Source organism: Convolutriloba macropyga, chromosome 10 (assembly GCF_964194025.1).
Source record: "Convolutriloba macropyga chromosome 10, txConMacr16.3, whole genome shotgun sequence".
Taxonomy (NCBI): domain Eukaryota; kingdom Metazoa; phylum Xenacoelomorpha; order Acoela; family Convolutidae; genus Convolutriloba; species Convolutriloba macropyga.
In genome coordinates this window covers 40,063,322-40,088,700 of record NC_134477.1, presented here as the reverse complement: position 1 = coordinate 40,088,700, position 25,379 = coordinate 40,063,322, and the positions used below count along the sequence as shown (strand labels likewise).

Here is a 25,379-nt window from a genome sequence, read left to right as displayed (position 1 = left end):
CGTTCTAATTAACTAAAGTAAGTAGGTGAGTTGAATAGGATTAAAGTACTGTTGAAAGTATTCTAACAATACAATGATGAATGTTTTAACCCAGTACTATTTAATCATAACAATTCAAGAAAATGTTTAACTCTTTACAATTATGACGATAAAGAATATAAACGACACTGGGTGTTATGTAAAGATAAATCATTCCTTAAAAGGAAAGTTCTTGCCGAACGCGATATCTATTTCTAAACTGTTGCACATCAGTCAGTTCAGAAGATTTTTTGAAAAACTTACGGATTTATGTAATGATATGCCTGAAAGATTATTCCATAAAGACGATCACTTAAAAAGTGACAAAAAAGTGCCATATAAAAATTATTTAGATTATATGCAGAATTTGGATGTAGGATTATGAATGGAAAACATGTTTTTTTTTGACAGTGGTGTATATACTAAAACTTAAAAATGATTATCAAAACAAAATAGAAGATAGGTAATATTGTTTTGTGGTAAAGTTTGTTTTTCTTGATTAGTTGATAAGATAAATCATTACAATAATCTATTTGGTCACATAGCAAAAACTAATATTGACTTAAAAGAGAAAACACAATTGAACTGATGATTATTGACAATGTTGCAATGAATCAATAAATGATGACATTTTTCTGCGTCATGATAGCCTTTAAAAACAATTTAGAGGATATATCCACAGTAAAATTAATTTTCAGGCTAAAAAAAATTTTTGTAATTATTCTTCTACATTATATCCTTTTACGATAGTATTTTTTTAAATGCAAGTTTAGTGAAGAAGGTACGGAGAACATTAAAAGCTAATGATTTTGAGATATGCATTAATATTAATTTGGCGTATTCTAAAATGTTTGATATGTTTAGATTCTTTTATCCATTTAATTTGGATGGTAGAACTAAAACAATAAATGAAAAAGACAGCGTAGTAATCAATAAACATAATCTGAACAGAAGGAAATGGATATTTAATATGACTGGTTTGGTCTTTTATACACACCTAATGATAATTTTTTGTCTCCTAAAGACGAATTCTATTTTAAGCCAAGGTAATGTGGTGTAGATGATGATGACTATAGGCAAGCAATATATGATTGAAAACGTATGAAATGTAAAACAATCAACGACTACCTAATAATATATCAAAGAGCTGGTATTTTATCTATCGAAAAAATGAAAAAAATGTGTACATTTTTGAATTAATCTTTGTTGAACATACTCAACTCCAGGCTTAAATTGTGATTGTCGATTAAACCAAAAACAATTATTTGAGTGTTATAAAGAAAATATGGAAAGATGGAAAATGTGGAATTAGATGCGTATTATCTTTGGTAGAGAGTGGTGCTAATGTAGGGTGTAAAAATGTGCATATTGTTGTTGTTTATATTATATTGGACGAGAGTTATCCTAAAGTCTCAGATTTTAATTCATTGTTGCAACATGATGCAACTATTACTTTATTGTGAACTTCGTGTTTGAGGCGGTCTTAAGTATATAAATATTACCGATAAATTCAGTTACGTTTATAAAAAAGATACAAAGTACACTGATGAATTATAAAAGGACATGGAAGTATCCGATCTTTCCTGAATAGACAAAACAAATCTAACACACTTAATATTATACCAGGTACATAGCATAAGCAAAAAGTATAAACCAAAAGAAATGCTGATGATACAAAATACAGGTAAATGTAGTTATGCATTTGAGTGTGAAATATTGGATTGGTATTTAGATCATGGTTTAAATTCAGAAGATATGCTAAAAAACTGCTTATACCATTTGATGAAATTTATATCTTCAGAGTCTACTGTGCACACATGAAACTATAGACCCCCATTATGGTATATTCACCATGATTGGGGGGCTATAGATTATCTGACCACTTAACTGAGGGGGGGGGGGTTATAAAGGGAAAGACCCCATATCTCTTGCTATGCTTACATTGAACAAGTAGAGAGCTTAGTCATAAGTTATGTCCAGTTTCTTCAATCATGCACAAACCCTTCCCCTCCCCAGCTTCCACAGCAAGGTTATCTCTTACTTCTAGCTACAAGGTGGCGGAAGGTCATTTTTCACATTATAGAAGTTCGACAAACTCATAGCCCACATTATTATATATTTGCCGTTGTTTGGGCATATGCTACCCGTTATATGACCGCTTTGAGGTGAGGGGTATTACAAATGGAAAACCCAAAAAATTGGGGGTTATTATACAGGACTATCTGATGAAGTCAATACGAAACTCGGGTATTGATTGAGAATTGCGTAGCGTTCCAAAATATAAATATGCCAGAACTGCAAAGTGAGTGACCTTATCATAGTCACGAAATCATGCTTGAAAGACGCAACTTGAACGTTTAAAGATGCCAGAAGTTCACGTGAAACACGCACGTGCACGTTAAATGATGCCGAAAATCTGCAGTGCGAGAAATTGAAATGTCAGAAGTTGACTTTCAATGGCTTTCGTAATTTTGAAACGTGCACGTTGCGTCTTTTAAGCAAGGTTACGTGGCTCTTCGGAAGTTAGAAATTTTGGCTGAACATTTTGAACCACTATGCGGTTCTGAATAAACACTAGAGGTTCTGTGACTTTAACCAGAGTTACGTAATCTATACGGAAGTCAGTTATATGTTTGTATGCAGAGAATTCTTGCATTTTAGGCATTTTAACTTTCTGGCACCGCAGACTAGTAGCCCCCCCCCACCCCCCAGATTAGTGGTCAGATAACCTATACCCCCATCAGGGCAAAGAACCTTTTCCGTTTGTGCCCCCCCCCCCCCTCTTAGTGGGTGAATATTTTTAAGATCCAAGGTAAATATACCATAATGGGGGCTATAATTTCATCACGGGGGGCTACAATGGGAAAGAGCTAAACTTGCAACTAGTAAATCCCCGAGAGAATTTAAGCTCTCGGCGGCTCTTTGATCTCAACAAGTCTTAAGTGCACATTCCCTGAATCTGCTGAGAAGTCTCACGTTCATGTTCGAATCGGGATTTTTGGAAGTTTTGTCCATCTGACCCCAATCCAACTTCCCCTCTCCTTCACTCTGTCTGTCCCCTCCCTCTTCCCCCTCCATCATTCAACCCCTTTACCCCCTGCCCTTAGACCCACTCATTTCAACTCGGTTACTTCAGTTAAACCTAAGCTAGCCTCTCTCTAAACCCAAGCTAGCTGCTGCCGAAACATACTTCTCGTAGTTTGAGAACAATTCTCCCGTCGTTCGTTGATTGTGTATATTGATTGTTTGCATACGGGTGATCATGAGGGTTTTTGAACTGATCTCTGAAGAATGGGAGCAAATATGTTCCTTCCAAAATAAGTAGATAAAACATACCTGCATTCTCTTCAGAAAAATTTTATATGAAGGTATCTTCTTTTGATTAAAGCATTGAATCATCGCAATCAATTTTTATGTAACCCATTACAATACTTCCATGCAATACTAATCATATAATTACACCGAAGTTAATCATCAACGTACAAAATGAACTTGAATAATATTGTTAAAATCTTTAGCTAATAACAGTTTTTGTTTTCGAAGCCCTGAGAAAAGTTATTCTTAAGCTGTACAAAATCGTAATTCTAAATTGTAACTTTGTAAATATCTTTTGTTATGTCCGGTAATAATAAGCAAGCAAATTCAGAATATCAGCAGTCGAATAGCCCAGATCTAGAAACAAATAATAAACATTGCTCTCAACAATTCATCCGAAAAGAATTTTCAATTTAATCTGGTAACAATACAAGAGTCCGAGAAATCATTAAATGCCCGATAACGTTTTCATTTTTGTATTGGGGTTTTTAATGTATCCCCAAAATCCTATTTAGAAGTAGCGTGCGAACAAAATATTAACCTGTCCTTTCAGTTAATTAAGAATGCGTTCTGTTGATGTAATCAGTTTTTCTGAACTGAAATTCAACTGAGAACTCTTGAATAACTATTGATTTGTCGTTTTAGTTGATCCGTTGCATCTAAAAGATTGTGTTGTTCTGTTAGGGTAATCAAACTTGTTCAATTCAAAGAATCTATAGAATTCTTCCGAAAACGTGAGATCTTTCGTCAGATCAAGTGACTTAATTGTGACGTCACGATCATGTTATGTAACTAGTCGAAGTTGTTCATGTTCTCGTACATGTCTCTGTCTCTCTCCTCCTCAGCCACTAAGTCTGTGAATCGTTTTCTCACCCATCGAGGAGCCTTGCTCAGACTATCGCGTTCCGATCTCACCTAAAGAGAGCAAGTTATTGAATCGAATAAGGCTCTTCTCCATAATAGACCCCCCCCCCCCAGCTTAGTGTGAATGTAACGACAAAAAAATCCCCCACCCCTCCCCACACACACACTAACACACTTCCCGTATATACTAAAATGTGGGGTATAGCATCATGGGAACTCTAAGGTGTAAGATCCGTGGAATAAAAACTATTTGGTTAGGTTTACTTAAATGAAATTGATAGACTGTTTAAAAAATTTTCATATTCAATCCAAAGAGAATGAAAAAGAGAATGAGTTTCTCTCATTTTTTACTACAACTTTCTTGTAATGCTTTTCCTTTAAAGTAAGCTGATGCAAAAAATATGTTTGATCAAGTTATTTTAGAATTTATTAAATGAATATTGATTGTTTTCGTCTATGCTATTTTATGTGAATTTTATTTGAGTGCCACATAACAAAAAATGAGTATATAAATTTAACCTGTGAAACGAGTATTCAGGCAAATTTTCACGGTAAAATACCATCCATCTTAAGCTCTTCCGACAAAAAATGGCCAGTAGTGTAATCGATCCTTTGAATAAAAAATTTTCCCAATTTGCCAGTAGATAACTGTAATTTTATTCTGAGTTTAACAATTTAACCCACGCTTTGGCTAATGGAAATAGAATTTAGAATTCAGTGAAGCCCTTTAGCTTGGTTTGACATACACCAAAGGTAAATCACCTGATAACTATTTCTGAACACATGAATGTGTCTTTCAAAACAAGATCGTAATATCAATGAATTGAAATGGTTTCCATCTGTTTGCGTCAAGAGCCCTACACAGTACAACACAAAAAAATGAAATTGACAAACAGATAGCGTATTTTATACCTACAAAGTGGAAGGATTATAAAATTTCCTCAGCTGATGAGTGAAAAAAAATTTAAGGCAAAATCTTAAAAATCACATTTGTTTGGGATTTTTTTATGCTGGGACGCAAGATTAACAAAAACGCAGCACTACAGCAGTAAATCAAAGCGGGGAAAAAATTGATTGCTACATCGACAAAGTACAAAACAGCTTATATGGAAAGTTAACAAAAGTTTTCAGTCTTTTAGACTTATCAATTTCTCCCTGTGATGATATGATCAAGACTTAGAAATTTTTTTTTAAAGTCCTGAATTAACCGATAAAAAAGTACCTGACTTAGATGAAACTCTGCTGCTTTTTATCCAACAAAGCCGGTAACTTTGAATAGCTTTGAATGATTGAAATTTGATGTGGTGCTATTCTAATCTTATTAATCAACCAACAATCAATCTCTCAACGAAGTTCTCTCTTTCTCACAATTAGAATCTAACTTTATAAATAAACTGAAAGCAAACTCAATTTCGCCTAGTTCCCATGAATGAATTGATATGATCATGAATATACTCATGTGTCCAAGACTCAAAATAGGAAGTCACATCCGGGATTGGGACCAAGATCTATTCACATGCCAATCAAGTAAAACATTTTTAGCTAATCTCTGTTTTCCCTGTATACTTTTGTTTAGATGAATACTACGAAGACAAGCTAAATTTTGCAAATAGTAAATTCCATTTTTAACATAAACATCAACGTTCTAAATTCTTTTGACCTGTGTTACCGACCAGGACACTACCTCGTAATACGTGGTAACCGAGGTTTCAAGATTGACTTTTTCAGATGTTATGTTTGTTCAAGTGAAAACAAACAACTGACTTCCAATTCAAATCTCAGAAAACAGTCCCGCATTAGATATAATAATAATAATAATAATAATAATAATAATAATAATAATAATAATAATAATAATAATAATAATAATAATAATAATAATAATAATAATAATAATAGTAATAATAATAATAATAATAATAATAATAATAATAATAATAATAATAATAATAATAATAATAATAATAATAATAATAATAGTAATAATAATAATAATAGTAATAATAATAATAATAATAATAATAATAATAATAATAATAATAATAATAATAATAATAATAATAATAATAATAATAATAATAATAGTAATAATAATAATAATAATAATAATAATAATAATAATAATAATAATAATAGTAATAATAATAATAATAGTAATAATAATAATAATAATAATAATAATAATAATAATAATAATAATAATAATAGTAATAATAATAATAATAGTAATAATAATAATAATAATAATAATAATAATAGTAATAATAATAATAATAATAATAATAATAATAATAATAATAATAATAATAATAATAATAATAATAATAATAATAATAATAATAATAAATTGAGTAGCTTTTTTTGAGAAAGAAAACAAAAATTTTTGTTATCAAAATATGTGACTGTCCTGAGTAAGATTAAGAGTAAAATTTAGTCAAAATCTCTTATACGAAAACTTTGACCGATAATTTTTTTCTCTGAGACTTCACTCTGGGACAAAAAAAGGAGTCGCGAGCATTTGAAGAAAACATCCTACCCCCAGTCTGGCACAATAATGGGAGAAATTGGAGAAGTTGGTTGAATTTTACTACCATTATGTGTTTTCAATTCCACTAGTCCGTGGTTCGACCAACAAAATTTTTCATTCTGATTCCAATTTCTTTTTTGGAAATATTTTTTTGGAAATATATGATATAACAAGAAAAGAAAGTTTTCATTTGATAGGGAAACGATTAGTTCAAATTAGTTCTTAGACTGATCAGCTGACTTCCTTTCAAGAAACATATAAACTTAGTTCTCATATTGAAACTTAAGAAAACGCTTTAATTCTCTAAGAAGAGCACGCTGTCTCCTTTTTGCCCTTTAGACCTTTCTTCAGAATATCTTACCACTGAGAAAAAACTCGCCGGTCCTTGGCATTAGAGATATTTGTAAAAAAAAAAAGATTTTAATGCGCTTTTGCGAGCAATTGCAGAAAGTCAGGAATATTTGGCGGAATTCACTAATTTTATATCCGCTACTCTATGATATTTGTTCCCTCTAGCTTTCAAAATCAGTACTTCTGAAGGAAGTTTGATGACGATGAAAACACCAATGTCGCCTCCAATAGGGTCTCGCTCAGCTTCGTTTCGCTGACATTGAAAAATCGTGACTTTCGGAAGTTCCCCAATATCTCGTATGTTTGTTATGTTTGAAGTTTCATTAAGCTAATTTTGAGATAATTATTCTTCTACTATGCCTAAAATGTGATTGAATGAGTGAAATGTGCATGAACTGTTTACCTGTTGGTGGAACTTGTCCAAATGGTGCAGCACGAGGTCAATGGAGGCCTCTGAGATCTCAGACTGCAACTGCACCTGCACGGACCTGCACAAATTGAACAAGTTATCCTTTCTGTTGGAACATAACTAAGTTAACTTCTGTTCTTTCGAAGCCATTTGATTTTAGTTTCTAATCCGATTAGAGAAAATGTCTTCATTATACCCGCACAAATTCAATTTTCGCATTTTTGACAAGTGGAACCCGCAACGTAGCTTCAGCTGAGAGTTTCAATCGTTTCTATCATCTCTCCAAGAGCAGTTGGTGAAAAGTTTAAATTGGATCTTTTCCTTTTGTTTAAGGAAACGGCAGTTTAGTTTAAGGATCCTGTTTAACAAAACGCCAGTTTGCAGAAAGGTTGATGCGGTTTAAACATACGATTTATTAAAACCATGTTCGGATAGATTAAAACAAGGTCTCTATTTTTAATACTTGTTGAAAAAGGAACCTAATGTGATTCGCCAGGTGTGTGTAGTTCTGCGCCATCCTCTCGTAGTCAGCCGACATTTTGGTCAGTCCGAGAGACTGTCTCAGAGCCAGCCAGGAGAGGGTTAGGATGCCAAACACAGTCGTCACTATCAACATGCCTTTGTCTCCTCCGCAGTCAGAAGAACCACTCTTCAACTCAGAGTAGCTGAAAAGAAGTTAGCCCATTTTTTTATACCGTACATGGTGAAATTCTCTGTCAAAGAAGATGAGAGTGTAAAGAGAAAGGAATGAAAGTAAAACTTCTGGCTATCAGTATACGAACTTCTTGAATTCTGACTTCTGCTGTTGATGAGTTTCGTAATTTTCAAATTAGAACGTTTGCGTTTTAACATTGATTCGTTCAGTAGAACAGGATCCCGTAATAGGTACCTGTAATAGCGCCGAATAACTGCTCGAGTCGTAAAGTTTGAATCCTTTGCTAACCACTGGATTATTATATAAATTTTAATACAAAATACACTTAACGTCAAGTCAATTTCAGTACTGGGCAAGTCTGATTTCAGTACTGATTCAGAACTATGATTATGTCACTTTTTACATATGTCAGTCTTGTGCAGGTCTTGTCTAAGACTTGTAAGTCTGAATCCGGTTTTCGACTGCTGGTACATGACAAAACTGGAAAAAAAACATTGCATACTGACCCTATGAGCAGTGGTACAACAGAGAGTATGCATGCGAATATGAAGAGGGGCACAAGAAGGGCGAATATGTCTATCCTGTTGAGAAGTCTACCCATAGACTGGTACATGGTCTTCTTCCTCTTACACTGCTTGCAGAACCTACACACAACACAAACAAACAAATCACATGACAATTAGCCAATGATTTTATATATACCCTACGCTTTGACAGTATTCACTCCAAATTTATGTCAGATTTTGATGTGACAGTAGATTTTTACCTCTTTTTAACCATTATCGTTCTATGTTTGTAATTGTTCCACACTCCTGGTGTACAGTTAGCATAAATAGGCAGTGAATTTTATCTTATAAAGGTGAATTGACCCGTGAAAAGAAGTGATCACAAGCCTCGGGGTTAGGTACAATCCCATCAGTCTACAATAATCAGATGATAAATTCGATTTTTTTTGCTTCTGCTTGTGTGAAACTTTTTTCTATAAACCGAAGAAAGCTTCAATTTAGTTCCTTTCGTCGAGACAAATTTTCTCCAATTGGTAACATAATCGATAACTGAACTAATGCAATCAATTAGTACAAAAAATTTCGAGCTGTCATTGCACACTGTTCAATCAATTATCGATGGATACAATTAGAACAGCAAATATTATTAGGAAAAATTGCACTGAGATATTGAAAATGGATATAACGGCTCACCTGCTAAGGAATTCGATGTATTTTATATTGGAGCCATCTTCCGTAGGAGAATTAGCCTTGCTGCCTGCCTTTGCTATCTGATACTTCAGAGGTACCTACATCACAAAACATATAAAAAGACATTGCATATTTAAGGTGAACCCGGGTTAAGAGTTTGTTTTGAATTGTTGATATACAGATCTCTTGCAACTAGTAAGGTCAAAGATAGTTTCAATCTTATGATCATAGCGGAAAAGGCGCACCATGAGGCACTATTGAAATCGGCAACCTTTTTCTGCCTCTGTGTGAACTTATACAGTGGGCATTCGTGCCAATATGTTTATACGCTGGAGATGGTTAACTATACTAGCAATAGTGACAAGACAGCAAAATGCGAAGTATCGAAAAGTTATGTCTGAGATCCAATTTAATTGATCGCAACCAAAGCAAAATGAGTAGAGAGCAAACTTTATAACAATTGAGGAAAACTATGCGAGAATAATAGACATTAGAGAAAGTGGACTAAACTTTCGACTAGTACATGAGCGAACGAATATCTTGAAGTGCGATATATACAAATTGGATTTCAGAACATAAGGACATACAATTAATTCAACACAAACACGTCACTCAGATTTAGAAAAGCCCAACCTAGTGATGGCTTAAAGCAGTTTAAAGATACTTAAAAAGAGATACCCAGCAAAAGATTATTGTTATCAAGAAAAAAAAACACTAAAAATTAATAACTACTTTAAAATAATTCGCAAACTGCCGTCATACGTTATAGAAGTTCCGATTACTAATCATCGAACATCTTGTCATCCAGGTCACAAAATTATCCAAATTATTCATCGGAATTTCCATATTCTGTTTTCTAATTTTTATTCGATAATGCTTTCAAACGAAGAGGACCGGAGATGCTAGTAGCTGAAGAGAACTACGAAGGAGTATGTACTAAAGTAATGTTTATGTTGAATAATTAGCTTAACTAAGCTAAGTATTCAAATTACATCATTCTAAAAATAGAATGATGCAATTAGCTGAACCATTCATAATGCATAAAATGTCCGTTCAGCCAAACGGACATTTTACCGTCCAGCCAGCAGAACGGGAATTATCCCGTTCTGAGAACTATATATAGAAAAACAAAAATTACAACTTTGAGAAAATAAGAATTAACAACTCAGAGAAACTGAGAATTTAATATCTCCAAATTGAGAAAAGTAATCTCAAAACAAAAGTAATTCAAAGAAGAATTGCTAAACATTCCTCAGCTATTACAACAAAGGAATAGTTAGAAGTGTTCTTCAAATCAGTACTTATCTAAAAGAGAGATAAATAGTTACTGATAAGTTAACAACGTTTTTACAAATATTCCGATCCTTTCCTTTTTTACAAGTTAGATTTAATAACTCTAAGAGCAACTCTTATAATCATACCATTAGTGCTGTGAATAATCTATGTTAAACTTTTACAAATCATATAAAAATCTTATAACTAGAATAATTAGTCAAATTTACATATTTAAATCCTTAAGGAATTTCATGAGACTTATCAGGCTTAGAAAGATAGCGTATACTAGGAGTAAGACCATCGAGTCAGAAGTTTAAGTATAAAATGCGCACCCATACCCCTCTAGTATAAACTGGTGCGACCAGTGAGGCTCGTATAAATATTCTATCTTCTAAGAAATGTAATCATTTTTTAAAATAAAACAAGTTAACGGCCTCAGGCGGAGTAACTGGAAGTGGCACCGGTACTGGTGGCACTGGTACTAGAACAACCGGTACCACTACATTAGTAAGAACACTTACTGATACCCCTCTCTACCATCCGAATATGTCACTCGTTACCTTCTCGGGAAATGATCACAGACAAAACGCAAATGAATTTTGGAGTTCGGTAGAACAAAAAATAAACTTCTCCCTGGACACAGCGTTACCTACAGATGCTGCCGCATTAACAAATCACCAAAATAGACGCAAAGCGCTATTTGGATCATTACTGACAGAGACCGCATTAGAGTGGTTCAATACTATAGACCCCACAAGAAATCTTGACCAAATTAAAGAAGATTTCATATATAGATTCACTGATAGCCGTGATCAATTTAAGTATCGACTAGAAGTGGAAAGTGCCTCCAGACAAGAATGGGAACTAATTAAAAATTATTTCCACCGAATTAAGCATGCTGTTGATAGAGGATGGCCTGAAAAAATACCCGCACGACTAACTGACCCTGGCCAAATTGCCACTGAAAGAACAGTGCAGCAGAGACAAAGGGAGCAAAAGTATATTGACTTTGCCATAATAGGTTTACAGCCCCCCTCACTAAAAAGCAAAGCGCATGAATATAGGGTAGAAAATCCGGATAAAACATGGGACGAAATACAAAACCACTTAATAACAAAAGACTTAACATTTACTGTTAGCACCGACGGCACAGTAATAGAGACAAATGATAAAATTGGTAGTCCTGAAGCCCAAATTAAAGAGCTTACTGGCCTAATAAGAAATAACGAAGTTAGCGCTATTAACTCAGTGTCTTTTAAAGACCCCAATGTAAAAGGGCGGCCGAATAACACACGCTTTTGCAACTATTGCCGTAATCATGGGCATTCTATTTCTAACTGCTCTAAACATAGGATTGATGAAGGACTTAAAAAAATGAAAAGAGAAATCACTGAGGAAAAAGAGAAAAAGACGTCCTTCAGTACTGACTACAAAAAACAGACTAACAGTAAGCCGTATTTCAATACCCAGAATCGTCCAAATAATACTAACAGTGGATATGACAATCGCAGGAACGTAAATACACACTATAACAAAAACTATAATAAACCATATGAACAAAAGTTCCCCCAGAACAACCAGTTTAGTCCGCAAGAAATTGATGCGAGACAATATTATGAACGTGAGAATCAAAATTTTCAACGTCCTTATCCCCCCAATCGCACACCAATCAATTTCAGGCATCAAGTAGTAATTATCATAGTCAACAACCCCGCTCGTCCCACTCTGTCCATTGGGTAGAGGATCAAAACCAACAAACAGAATACTATGACCAAAATAATTACACCGATGCTATCGCAGATTTCTTTCCTTTAAACTTCTAAAGTCTCCAAAAGTTAGTACAAACAGCAATCCATAATCTAGGATTTACCTAATTATGTACTATTTCACCACCGGAGACATAAATAAGAATAGTGGATTAGAAATTGAATACTTAATCGACCCAGGCTCGACGTGTACTATAATAAATTACCCCACATTTTTAGAAATGCAAAAATTGAACCATAGCATGAGGATTTTTTCAGCAATAAATATCACAAAATCCTATAATGGATCACAAATTCGTATGTTAGGCCATACTGCAGTAACATCATACTTGGACACTGACGAAAAGTATGAAGCAAACTATAAAGTATTGGTTACACAAGAAGGAACATCTAATCTGATTGGTGTTGATTTCTGCCATATTTTCTTTAAAGCTCTGTATTTCGATATTCCTGCTATAAAACTGAAAGAACACACGGAAGTAATCAGTTACGGAACACTGAATAATGATAAACAGTATCCACAAGTATCAGAAATAGAAGCAATAATCTCGTTCCAGCCACTTTATATACAGGCAAGATCAATCTATTTGTGCAAACACCAAAGCACTGAATTATGTTACCCCAAGGGCACTTCTTTTCTACCGCACAAAAATACAGTAAAAACAGAACTAGTGTTTATTAACACAGTCTGTACACAAAAAGAGAAAACACTACCTATACTAATAGAAAACCACAAAAAATCAACCTATTACAATTAATAAAGGTATTATCGGGTACGCTGTATGTGATCTAGTATTAAGTCGTGACACGCGCAAATTCGACATACGTGATTGTAGTGAGTTCGCATACTCAGTATTAAATAAGTATGAAGAACAAGATAATTGTTTTATGCTCAGTACAGTTGTTAACTCAGTACAAGACGCTGAGTCGAATGAGTCCGATAGTTGCATAAATTATATTAACCACGAAGAACAGTCAATATTCAATAGTAGTATGGCTATTGTACATACAATTTCTAAAGACTGCGCTATGAGCAAAAGTTTTGCACTCATGGTGTGTAGAAAGTTCCACTACCTGAGAGAACATTGTAAGTGGCAAGTAGAAGTGAGCGATCGTGACGGAAAAACAATAAACCAAAACGTATTACAATACATTGCTCCTAGCCTCGGACACCAAATCTTTAGTCTGATAACTAAAGAAAAATATAATAGTATACCGACTATTGGGAGTATTACAACCGCACTATTCGAACTTCGCAATATACTTCTATTGCAGAACATTAGAAGCATAGCTATGCAAAAAATTGCATGTGGATTAGACAAAATGGACTGGTCTGAGATATCTGCATTGCTATACAATGTATTTAATTCTTCGGGAATTAAAAATTATGTTTATGTGAGTAAAGCCGAAATTAGTCAAATGCCGTCCTCTGCACAATACACAGATGAAAGCATCGAAAAGATATTTGGAATTGTAGGCGATGAAATTGTGAACAAATGCAAAGTGATGCTGAAGTAGCAACTGATTTCTCAAATGATGCAAAAATATTATGCAAGACCAATAACACTGAACAATTCCCAAAGTTCAGAACAACTGAAGATAACCACTTCATTATTCATGAAGTTGTTCAAGAAGGACTTGATACACGACCAAAAGATGCAAGTGAAAACTATGCACGCTATATCGAGTACCTTAAAAAGTTTGATTTCACACAGAGTGATCTAACGGAAGATGAATTCAGAGTGCTCCTAAAAGCTCTACTAGATGATGAGGATGTATAAGTCCATCACAAGTATGATATCGGGCGCACGAAAAAAAAATTTCGTATACCCCTCAAAAAGGATTGCGAATTTAAAAAGCAACGTCCAAGCAAAGTTCCCCTACATTTGCGTGACAAGTTAGAAGCGTTAATGGACGAATTAATACAAGCCGGAATTATACGCGAGCTAAATGAGCACGACGATTTGAATAGCTGGTTTGTAAATCCAATTATTATATTGCCTACGAACTAATATGTAAAACTTGTAACCGATGATCGCTACCTCAACTCAATTACGGATACAAGTAACTCAAGCTGGCCGCTCGAGCCACTACAAGTTTTAATGACCCGAGTAAATGGAGCATATTTTACAAGTAGTGATTTGTCGTGCGCTTATCGTCAAGTCCCCCTTACAGAAGAAACTCAGAAATTAACTAGTTTTATTGTAGGTGGACGTCAATATACCTATCAAGTCGGATTTTACGGCTTAAAACCGCTTCCGAACTTCTTTAGTAAAATTATGGGTTATGCATTTGGACCACTCAAAAAGAAAAAGCAAGCAATTACTTATATTGACGATACACTACTACAAGCACAAGATAAACAAGAAATGTTCACAGTAATACGTGAATACCATGCACTACTGCGAAAAGCAAATTTAAAAGCTGAGCCGGATAAAACAAAGGTCTTCTTACGAAAAGTGAAATTTCTCGGGCATGGAATTTCAAAAGGGACACTGAGCCCAATAACTTCACGCATTGCCGATATACAAAATTTGAAAACGCCAGAATCGAAAACCGACGTCCTCAGCGTATTAGGGGCGATGGGATTTTATGCAAATTATGTTATAAACCATCATATTGACGCAAAACCGCTATATGATTTAGTCAAGAACAAAACGAATTTCGAATGTCTGGATAGCCACCAACAAGTATTCGATAAACTGAAAGCAAAATTTGTACACGATATTTCCGTCGCTATCCCCAACCCAAAATATCCCTTTCATATACATGCTGACTCCTCCAACTTAGGAACTGGTAGTATATTAATACAACAGTTCCCCGAAGGGAAACGAATTGTTTCTGCAAACTCCCGTGTATTCGATAAAGCAGAGCAGAAAATGTCCCCACAGCATAGAGAACTGTGCTGAATAATATCAGCATTACAAACCTACGGGTTCTACATTATGGGCTCCCCTATCCATTATATCTATTTTGCGATCACAGACCTATACTATTCCTCTGGTCTCGCCGCGGACAATTATCACATAGATTCTTTAAGTATCAAGCCGTGCTTACTAAATTTCAGAATCTAAAGATAATACACACTGAAGGTAAAAACCTTGCTTTCCCCGACTTACTTAATAGACAAATCCCGCAAGAAGAAGCAAGAAAGTTCCAAATTGAACACAAACAGTCCCAAAGGATTTCACTTCTACACATCGGATTATAAACCGATAAATTATTCAATGTTACACTGTGACGAACAAAAAGCATCCCCAAATACTAGCTATCCGGTAATTGATTATATACCCGGACAGAAAAAGAAAATACTAAATATAACCGCCGAAGATTTTAGTATTAACGACGCAAGTGACGATATAGAACAGACATGTAGTGCAATATATAATATTGCCGACTCGTTCAGGTATGGACGACAAATAAACCAAATAAGAAAAATGTCTTCGGAAAATGTATCTACAGAAAGCCTTAACGATCACACATATGAAGAAATACCCTAAGAGGTACTTGCAGTAGATGACGGTCTTGACGATGAAGACTGGTTAGAATTGCAAAACGGAAATATAGATATATCTTTAATACAAGAACTAGAACAAGCGAAGGAGGAATACAAGCAACGTACGCATAAGTGTGACATTGTAGAACCGACGACTCTACATACAGAAGTCGTTAAAGTAATTTGTAAAGACTTACTACCAAAAATTTACAGAGTTTACTAAACAAGCTCAACTAGACACAGATACAATTCTGCGCGAACAAATAAACGATCCTGTTCTACAAACTGTTCGCCAATGGCTCAAGGCAGGCAAAAAACCGCCGAGCACAAGTACAATTAAGCACTGTAAAGGACTACGTGCATACAAAAATATATTTAATCTTCTACTATTCGATGAACAATATGACTTACTATGTTACAATACACCAGACGAGAACAGTTTATACAATACAGAAACATGTGTTCCACTATCGCTATTTATGAAGTGCTTTGAGTTAGCACATAATCATCCGCTAAGTGGGCATCGTGGAGACACATGTACATTTAACAACATTAATAGATTCTTTTATTGGCCCGGAAAGTACAAATGGGTTACAATGCTAGTACATGATATCTTGGATTGCTAAAAGAATAAACCACAAAGACATGATCTGAACGAAGCACCCCTAGAACAGTGGGGAGAGTTAGAGACAACCCCATTTCACACAATACACATAGACCGCAAGGGTCCATTTAGGCCTTGGAGTAACCAGAAGAAATTTTGTCTAGTTAGAGTAGATAGTTTTTCTCGTTTTATACAAGCGTACCCATCAAAAACCGCCGATGCACAAGAAATTGTTAAATTAATAGAAAAATACATTACACGATTCGGAATCCCCCAACAACTAGTACATGACAACGGTACTGCATTTTTGAGTAATGATTTTGTGTACTGGACGCACGAATTCGGATTTACATTAAAACCACGGACCTCATACTCACCTTGGACAAATGGCAAGGTTGAAGTACAAAATAAAAAATAACAAATTATTTGCGCAGTTTTATCAACGACACCGAATCAAACAGGGCCAGCCTTACTAATCAATTTGCTTTTGCGCATAATACTGCAATATACTACAGTACAGGATATACTCCGTACGAGATAGTATTCGGTATCAAACCGCAAATTCCAATTTCCCTTAAGCTTGGCTAACTTCGGGACAACAGACGGAATTGTATTTCAGAGTATTGTAAAGACCTCCCCTACACACTCACTGTGAAAACTCTTGTAAGAACGAGAAGATAGATAAACTGTTACAAAATCGACTGTCTAGTATTATACTACAACGCGAAAATGAATTCAAAAGTATATATAGTAAACCGTATACTCGCTGTCGGCTAATTACAAACAAAGCACGCGAGTATAGGAATAGATTTAAATTGTGTAAACCAATCAAAATCGGTCGTAAAATTTTACTAGAGAATCACGCTAAAGGATTATTGAAATCCAAAAAGCTACTAGAGTTGCGCTCTGGACCATATACTATAACTAAACAAATTACTAACACTACGTATGATGTTGTTCACGATACAACTGAACAAAAGAAAGTAGTGCATAGAAACCACTTAGTAGAATACTTTCCTAAAGAACAGGAAATAGACAAGTTAGTACAGGACTATAGTACTAACTATGATGATTCACAGGCCTACTATGACAGGTTCAACCAGTAATCAATAAACAGATTCAATCACCAAACAATTGATGACCCGGAATATATGCCGTGGCCTATTATTAACAACGCAAATAATCAGGCTGAACAAATAACATCACCGCAACCAGTTGAATACTCAACTACTGTTAACACGTGCCGGAGTGCGCCTAACAGCCCAAACAAAACAAATAGAAACGATCATGAAAGTACACTACATACCAGAAATTTGTTTAGCACTCAAAGTAGTTCACAAAGTACTACGTCCAATTCTCATACATTTAGCCCTATCATTAGTTCAACCCCCCATCCAGTAAAAACCAAACCTAATCCTAACCCAACTTATTTTGATATCAGACCGCAGAGAACACGGACTGAACCTAAACGCTATGGAAACACAATTCCATCAGATTTAAATCCAAAGGTTCAAAAGAAATAATTCTTTTATACAAAGTTGTTATTAAAATATACGAAATTACAAAAATAAAACAAACAAATTATAAAAACATTTAATCCGAAATTTACAAAAATTATAGTAGTCGAGCCCTAGCAACTTTAATTATTTTAATAAATTCTCGGGTAAGAGTAAATTCTCTAAAGAGAAGCCCGTGCCCCATAACAACAGCCAACCCATATAGTTGCTGAGCAGCTTTTGCTGTCTCAGGGGTCCACCACACTCGCCAAAGCTCGAACACGTAGTTCATCATTTCTTCATGGCACTCAGGGTTAGGTGCTGTTAGCTTACGCTCGAACTAAAAAATTCAAAAAATTTTTTTATTTACCTCACTATATTCCCAAAAACAATTGTAACACCAAAAATTTACCTCTTCCCCCAACCAACATTTGAGGTACTGCACTATAGCAGGACATATCTTAGCATATTATAATAAATTTCTGTCTTTATTATTTGTACAATATTCCTGCGCAACCCGCAGAGAATAAAATTCCTCTTCAGAGAGGACAATTCGAGTTGATATATATTTCTCAAAGAGGAAAAATTTCATCTCTCTGGCATGCAACTCCAAATCTAAGCACTCGAAGGCAGAATAATTTGCCTCTTTAAACAAATTTAAAATAGTTCTGTTTATCATTCTTAGAGTTAGACTTGAATTACACCAAGATTATTTCTCTATTTATACAGGAATAGAAATACACTCCAACCAGTTAAACTTCTTATTCACTCTGTCTTCACGGACAACCCTCACTCAACCAATCAGAATTGAGTGTTCCGCCAGTTGCGCGGATAATAATCCGCTCTCAATAAATTACGTAAATATACTAATCAACAAAATGACAAAATGCCGTTAGATCAATTAGCCAATCATGGCTCAGTATTTTGCCATCCGCACGGACGGCCAAACTGCCATTGAGAAAACTATAAATTCTCAATCATACTGAACCGATTCATTCTTCTGAATCTATCGTATACAACCCACATCTACACACTCTCATCTACAAATACTCCACAATTGATTTTTAAAAATGAATTCAGAAATTGAATCTCTGTTCCCCGAGGAGGGAGAAGTTATCAAAACCGAAAATCCCAGAAGAAATTTCACTGAGGTAAACTTTTTGCTCTTTCCGTTTCTGTTTTGTCTGTTTTGCAAAAACAATTATACTGATAATATCACAAAAAATATTTGTGACGGCAACTTTCATTTTATATATCACTCATGCAAATTGTGAAAAACCAAATACCGAAATTTTAACAAATCTAAACGCCGCTCACCATCAATTGTATGCAAAAACTGCAACATCATTAAAGGTCGCTCACTACGATTGTTCACTTATGGACTCTAACAAAATGTACTCACTAAACAAAGTCGCTCCTTGTAAAATTGAACCACAAAATGTTGAAATTTCAAAAGTCAAGGGACAAATTTTCAACCGTTTCTATAGAAGAAAATGAGAAGCTACTATGTGTAGAGCAAGCCACCAAAGCATTAGGTGGTATTGCGGCCTTTTCAACGCTAGTGGAATTGTGAATTGCAAAACGTAGCACAATTACCACAGACGTAGATTTAACTCCAGAACAGTGTAGGCAGGCTAGATTAACTAATAAGTTAAGCATTAACGGAAAAGAAGTTCCGATTAAATTAAATGTAAGAACAACTTACATAAAAAATTCCGGTCCCAATATTGGAAAAAATCCAAACGAATGTGACGATTCTGGCTGGATAATTCACGATACGTTTGAAACATATATGCAGGATACATTTTTGAATGTTAACCTGCGGGGAGGTTCAGTAAATAACAGGCAAAATATTCCCCTGCCTTGCACATTATCAGAAGGCGGTTGTCAAAGTACTTCAACTGACCCCCATGCTTATAGCTGGGAGAAGCGAGGTAATTGCTTGTTCGCTGTAAGAGAACAATTTGAAGGCAAAATGATAAAAAGAGGAGATAATTATTTTATCTCTAAAGAATGAGGGAAAGAACAAAACTTTCTATTTCAAGTGTACAATAAGCCTCAACCACTTTGCAATAGCAATAATATAGTTTATCCGTCACCATACGACAAACTAAATATTGAAATTACAGGCGGATTTCATATGAATACAGGAGAGGCACTCGAACCTCTACCTACTATAAATAGAATTACTAAACTTTCGAACAGTTCAATAAGTTCGCTTAACATCTCCCAAAATGAGATAGATTAGGAGGGGCATTTGAATACTAAATTCGACTGTCATCAGAACACTAATTTCCGAAGGCTACAACTCTCTGAAATAAATATTATACAACAAATTTGTGAACTAGAACGTTCACTTAAGAATACACAACTTGCATATTCGCGTCTCAGCCCTAAGATGGCTGGTTTTCTGTTAACAAATAACAGATTTATGTTTCCAGAGACAAACGGCAATATAGCCTGGCTCTATCACTGTCCAAAATTTTATTCGCCTTTACAAGAGATTGATACTTGTTATGATAGGACACCCGTGTTATATAAAAATAAAGTTCGTTTTATCGATCCGGTTAGCAGGCAAACCTTTACTACTCTTAAACAACAACCATGTAACAACAAACAAAAGAATCTTTTTCAACTAGATATTGAAAAAAATAACTCTTGGATCGAATTAACTCCAAGTATAACACAAGTCACTGGACCAGCATTATTTGCACCCAGCAATCAGAAATACAAAATGGTTTCAATGAAATTTAAAAACGCACAGGAAGTTTCTTTTCATGTCAAAGAAGACATGATTGCATTTTGGAACAAAGTAACTTTGAATTCCGAAATGAAAGACGCAGCGCAAGAGTTTTCTCGTGAATTAGTTGGGATTCAACATAATAAAAGCCAGCCTATTGGTTATAGCAGCTACTATACTACAGAAAAAAAATATTTAGATTCTCTATTCTCGTCACAATTCGTACACAACCGGTATATAAAAGCCTTCCGCCGAGTACACTTTTATTTGGAGCAATGCGGAATTACTTTCGCTGTATTCCTTTTTGTGAAATTTATAATCGACATTGTAGTTTGCATCATTCGAGCACTACAGATACACAAAATTACAGAAGCCTCAATGAGTTTTGAAAAGTAATACTATCAGCCACTTTTATTATACTTTTCCAGTCCATAGTGACTTCAGTATTTCGTCCTACCAAAGAAAGAGACGACTCAGAACATTTAGTACAAGCCCCAACTTGTAAAGAACCGACTATGAACATATACACTCCTATACAAATTGAGCTGCAGGCAATTAGACAAGAGAGAGAAAATCAATCTAGCAATAATGATTTCTACACCTCTCCAGTCTAAATAAATCTAATTAATTACAACTATAAATAACCTTTCGTATAAAATTTTCTTTAGAACATAGCACTAGATGACAACGACTTTCTTCTACCAGCATTTGACGAAATCTTAGAAGATCAGCCTCCATTGGAACTCCCTACCGACATTGTAGAACAATATCTACTGACAACAGTGGAAACACAACTACATGAGCAACAAGATATTGAACAACCATCAGAGCAAACTCAACACCAACCACAACCCGGACCATTGCAGCTCCAACCACCAATGGCAGCAATCCTGCCCAAACCACTAACAATACAAGACAAGATTCATCGCCAAATGAAGACAGAGCAGTTTGTATGTAACCCCAGCTTCAAAGGACACCCAAAGTATGACATGAGCTTGAATTATAAGCTCCAGAACCATGCTAACCTGTATAAACTCGTGTCCTACAACCCCAAAACTAAAACTTATCGCGCAAAGAACTTAGGGATTGACAAACAAATTTTGTCAGTCCCGTTCTATCTTCTCACTGCTAATTTAGGAAACTCTGAAGACAGTTACATCCGAAACCTCGAGCAGAGTTTTCTATAGGAAAGATACAAAAACTTTCAACTCCAGCAGCGCAACGACAGCCTGCTGCCAGAACTACGTGACTATCGTAATGGAGAATTTCGAGGCAGCGAACATTTTTCGCCTCTTTGAGCTGGGGAGAGGAAAAAACTTGTTTTTATCTATAATCTGTAAACCTTAACATTTATATCTATAAAAATTTTTATTTCATGCGTACCTTTTTATTGATGCTATGATTTTCATTCCACCCCCACTAGGAACCGGATCGTGATGTACTAAAGTAATGCTTATGTTGAATACTTAGCTTAACTAACTTAACTTTGAGAAATTAAGATTTAACAACTCAGAGAAACTGAGAATTTAAAATCTCCAAATTGAGAAAAGTAATCTCAAAACAAAAGTAATTCAAAGAAGAATTGCTAAACATTCCTCAGCTATTACAACAAAGGAATAGTTAGAGGTGTTCTTCAAATCAGTACTTATCTAAAAGAGAGATAAATAGTTACTGATAAGTTAATAACGTTTTTACAAATATTCCGATCCTTTCCCTTTTTACAAGTTAGATTTAATAACTCTAAGTGCAACTCTTATAATCATACCATTAGTGCTGTAAATTATCTATGTTAAACTTTTACCTATCCTATACAAATCTTATAACTATATTAATTTGTCAAATTTACATATTTAAATCCTTAAAAAATTTCATGAGACTTATCAGGCTTAGAAAGATACTAGGAGTAAGACCATCGAGTCAGAAGTTTAAGTTTAAACTTCGCAACCATACCCCTCTAGTATAAGTACACAATACAATCTTTCGCTGAAGTTTCGTTACACATTCTTTGCATTAACTTAAACCTTAGCTTAGGCACATCTTGGACTCAAATAACGACCAGATGCAGAATTCGTTTTAAAAATCAACTAATTGTCCAGGAAAATTTAGTGACAAGATTTTGGTAGGCAAATATTCTTAAAAGACTAAGACCAAAAAGGTTCCTGAAACTATGAAGTGTCTTCAGATATTTTTCATCAAATTTAGTATAACTTTTTGTATGGCAATGATATATCTCGATTACATCAACCTAGTTTCAAAGATTTTGCAAGTTGATACAGACGACTTTTTGGTTGCGCTGATAGCAAAATCGAAAGTATCTTGACAAAATTTCCCATTTCCATTAGGTCTCTCGATTGTCGTTTCACTTTACTCTGCTTAGATAAAACAGTTTAAAAAACGTGAGTAGTGAATTCACCGAATTGACATACCTCATCATCACTATCAGCAGCATCCATCAACACTGCACTTATTGCTGTCTTCTTGAATGTCCGATTCTTCTTGGCAGCCGAACCAGATTTATCCGAGCAGTTGGACTTGATCGTTGCGGATTTTTCGTCACTCTGCTTCGACTTGCGAGGGGATGCTGGAGGCAGGGGAGCTAAGAAGCTATCCTGTATTTGGCCAAGATCAGACGATTCGAAATAATTGTGTTAAAATCATGCCAGATAAAATAAAAAGATTTAATTTGCAACTGTCAATGTTTCATGTAAATATAATATTGAGATTACCTTTGAAAGCATTGGTTCCTTGCATAGTATGATACTATGGATGGAAAGACGTGAAAAGTGATGTGTCATGCTAGTTTAAGATTTTGTTATTTTTTTTGAGTAGAAATTAAATAACATAGCAAGACAAGTCCTGACGTACAATTCAAAGAATTTTCATTGACTAAACAGAAAACTAGACCTAGAACGGACTATGAATGGATTGGGAAAACCATTTAGAAAAAAATCAAATCCAAAAAATCGAAAAAACAGTAAAAATCAGAGTGAAATTGCCGCATGTGAACAAAAAACCACTAGCGAGAAAGCGAAATTTTGTTCAAACACCGTTTTCTCACTCTACTTTAAAATTAGAGTGAAAAAATTTTACGCCGCGAAACCACTCGCTTTTTCGCTCCACTTCCTGTTTCGGCGTGACCAAAATCACTACTCCAATTTGACTTCAAAAATCATGAAAATGTGTGAACAGAGATTTAAAAAAAAGAGCGCCCCAATAAAATTCAAATTCTTTGAATTGTAATAAGCCCACAGTGAGTGGAGCAAATAAAAATAAGGAATGCACCTTATTTTTAAGGAAGGAATTTAATTTTCCTTTGATAACTCTAGCAAAACCGTGCTCTCGTTCTTACTCAGGAAAAAACCTTTATAAGTCTTTTTTGATAAAACAGCTAAAAATAGCAGAATATATGCAAAAATTTTTACAAATGAATTCATGAAGTTAAATATTGCAACTAAAAATCAACAAAATTGATTTATTAATTAGAGAACTTATAGTGGCGAAACCATACAAATAAATAAAGAGAAGATCAAAATGCTTTACAAGTTGTGTCAAAAATGCAACTTATGCAAAAAAATGGTTGGTGGAACTTTGGAACGTCATGTGTTAAATCCTACAACATAAACTCTGTTAAACTCCTTGTGACTTGACGATAGGAGTAATTAAGTCCTACCGGCTACCAGACTTAAGTCAAGCTCCTGATGTAATTGGAATTGTCGAATGGAATTGTTTTTCTCCAGTTAAATGCATTTAAAACAAATTGACAAAAAAGATTTTCAGTATTTGCACAAAAATATTCAAATAAAATAAAAAAACTATCACCAAAACACAGTTACCGTAAAAGTTAATTTGATGACTCATGTGTTCGGCATAACCAGCGAGCAAAAAACTATAACACCACATACTTTTCTGTTCTGTGCAACGGTATCTAAACTAATATTAAAAACACCTTTTACAATAGATAGTAGACGTTTCAAAACATAACTGCGAGTCAATTAGTTCAAAGCAACCAACATAAAATTCCGCACATATAATTGCAAACTTTGCTAGTACGCAAGGATGTTTAGAGCAAAAAATTATCTATTCACTCATCTTAAAATGTTCTAATAAAAAATTGAAAACGAGTTTTTTATTTCTTCTTTTTCCTCAATGATATATAGTTTTATAGACGAAATGTTTAAAATCAAAACATAACGATAACAGCAGTCATTCGATAACATAAAGTAACCTCGGTAATGTGTGTTTACACATAATGTTTCGAGTCCGGACAACCACGCTTTTAACTTAACTCTACTAAAGGAGAAGGAGGAGATAGAAAACATTGAAAAATTTGAAAACACTTTGCTCACATTTTGTTCGCAATTATTTGGTGTATCCATTATAGAACCCTTTACGCCATTAAAGAGATATTTGACTTTCAATAAGGTGGTAATTGGTTTAAAAAAAACAAGAGAACCGAAAATTTTTTTTTTTAATTTCCATAAAAAAGATGAAAACTCGTAGTTTCAACGCAAAAAACATTATTTGAAAGCAAAACATCTATGGCCCCTCTGATTGCTCAGACTACGCTACGAGGTGACAGAAACAAGAACGAAATTTGCAAATCTCAAAAAAATCTTTGTTTTTTTTCAAAAGAAAATTCAAACCTGTAAAGCATAACAACCATAATC

At 34.5% G+C, this 25,379-nt stretch overlaps 2 protein-coding genes across 2 annotated transcripts in view; both read right to left on the bottom strand.

Annotated features, from left to right (window-relative positions):
- Positions 1-25,379, bottom strand: part of LOC142348129 (GPN-loop GTPase 1-like) — a 393,281-nt gene that overhangs the window by 123,254 nt on the left and 244,648 nt on the right. The window lies entirely within an intron of this gene.
- On the bottom strand, positions 3,375-23,380 carry LOC142348125 (uncharacterized). Its single transcript, XM_075399308.1, has 6 exons — positions 23,139-23,380; positions 9,339-9,433; positions 8,646-8,783; positions 7,964-8,149; positions 7,479-7,563; positions 3,375-4,248 (listed from the first exon to the last, which is right to left on the bottom strand). Exons 1-6 carry the CDS (start codon positions 23,163-23,165, stop codon positions 4,126-4,128), a joined length of 654 nt encoding a protein of 217 aa, XP_075255423.1. The 5' UTR covers positions 23,166-23,380; the 3' UTR covers positions 3,375-4,125.

Coding starts and splice junctions, on each gene's coding strand:
- LOC142348125 (XM_075399308.1), bottom strand. CDS start 23,165: ATGGATGCTGCTGATAGTGATGATGAG. Junction 9,434..23,138: donor CTGCTGATAGTGATGATGAG/GTATGTCAATTC, acceptor TTTGTGATGTAG/GTACCTCTGAAGTATCAGAT. Junction 4,249..7,478: donor TGGACAAGTTCCACCAACAG/GTAAACAGTTCA, acceptor TGCTCTCTTTAG/GTGAGATCGGAACGCGATAG.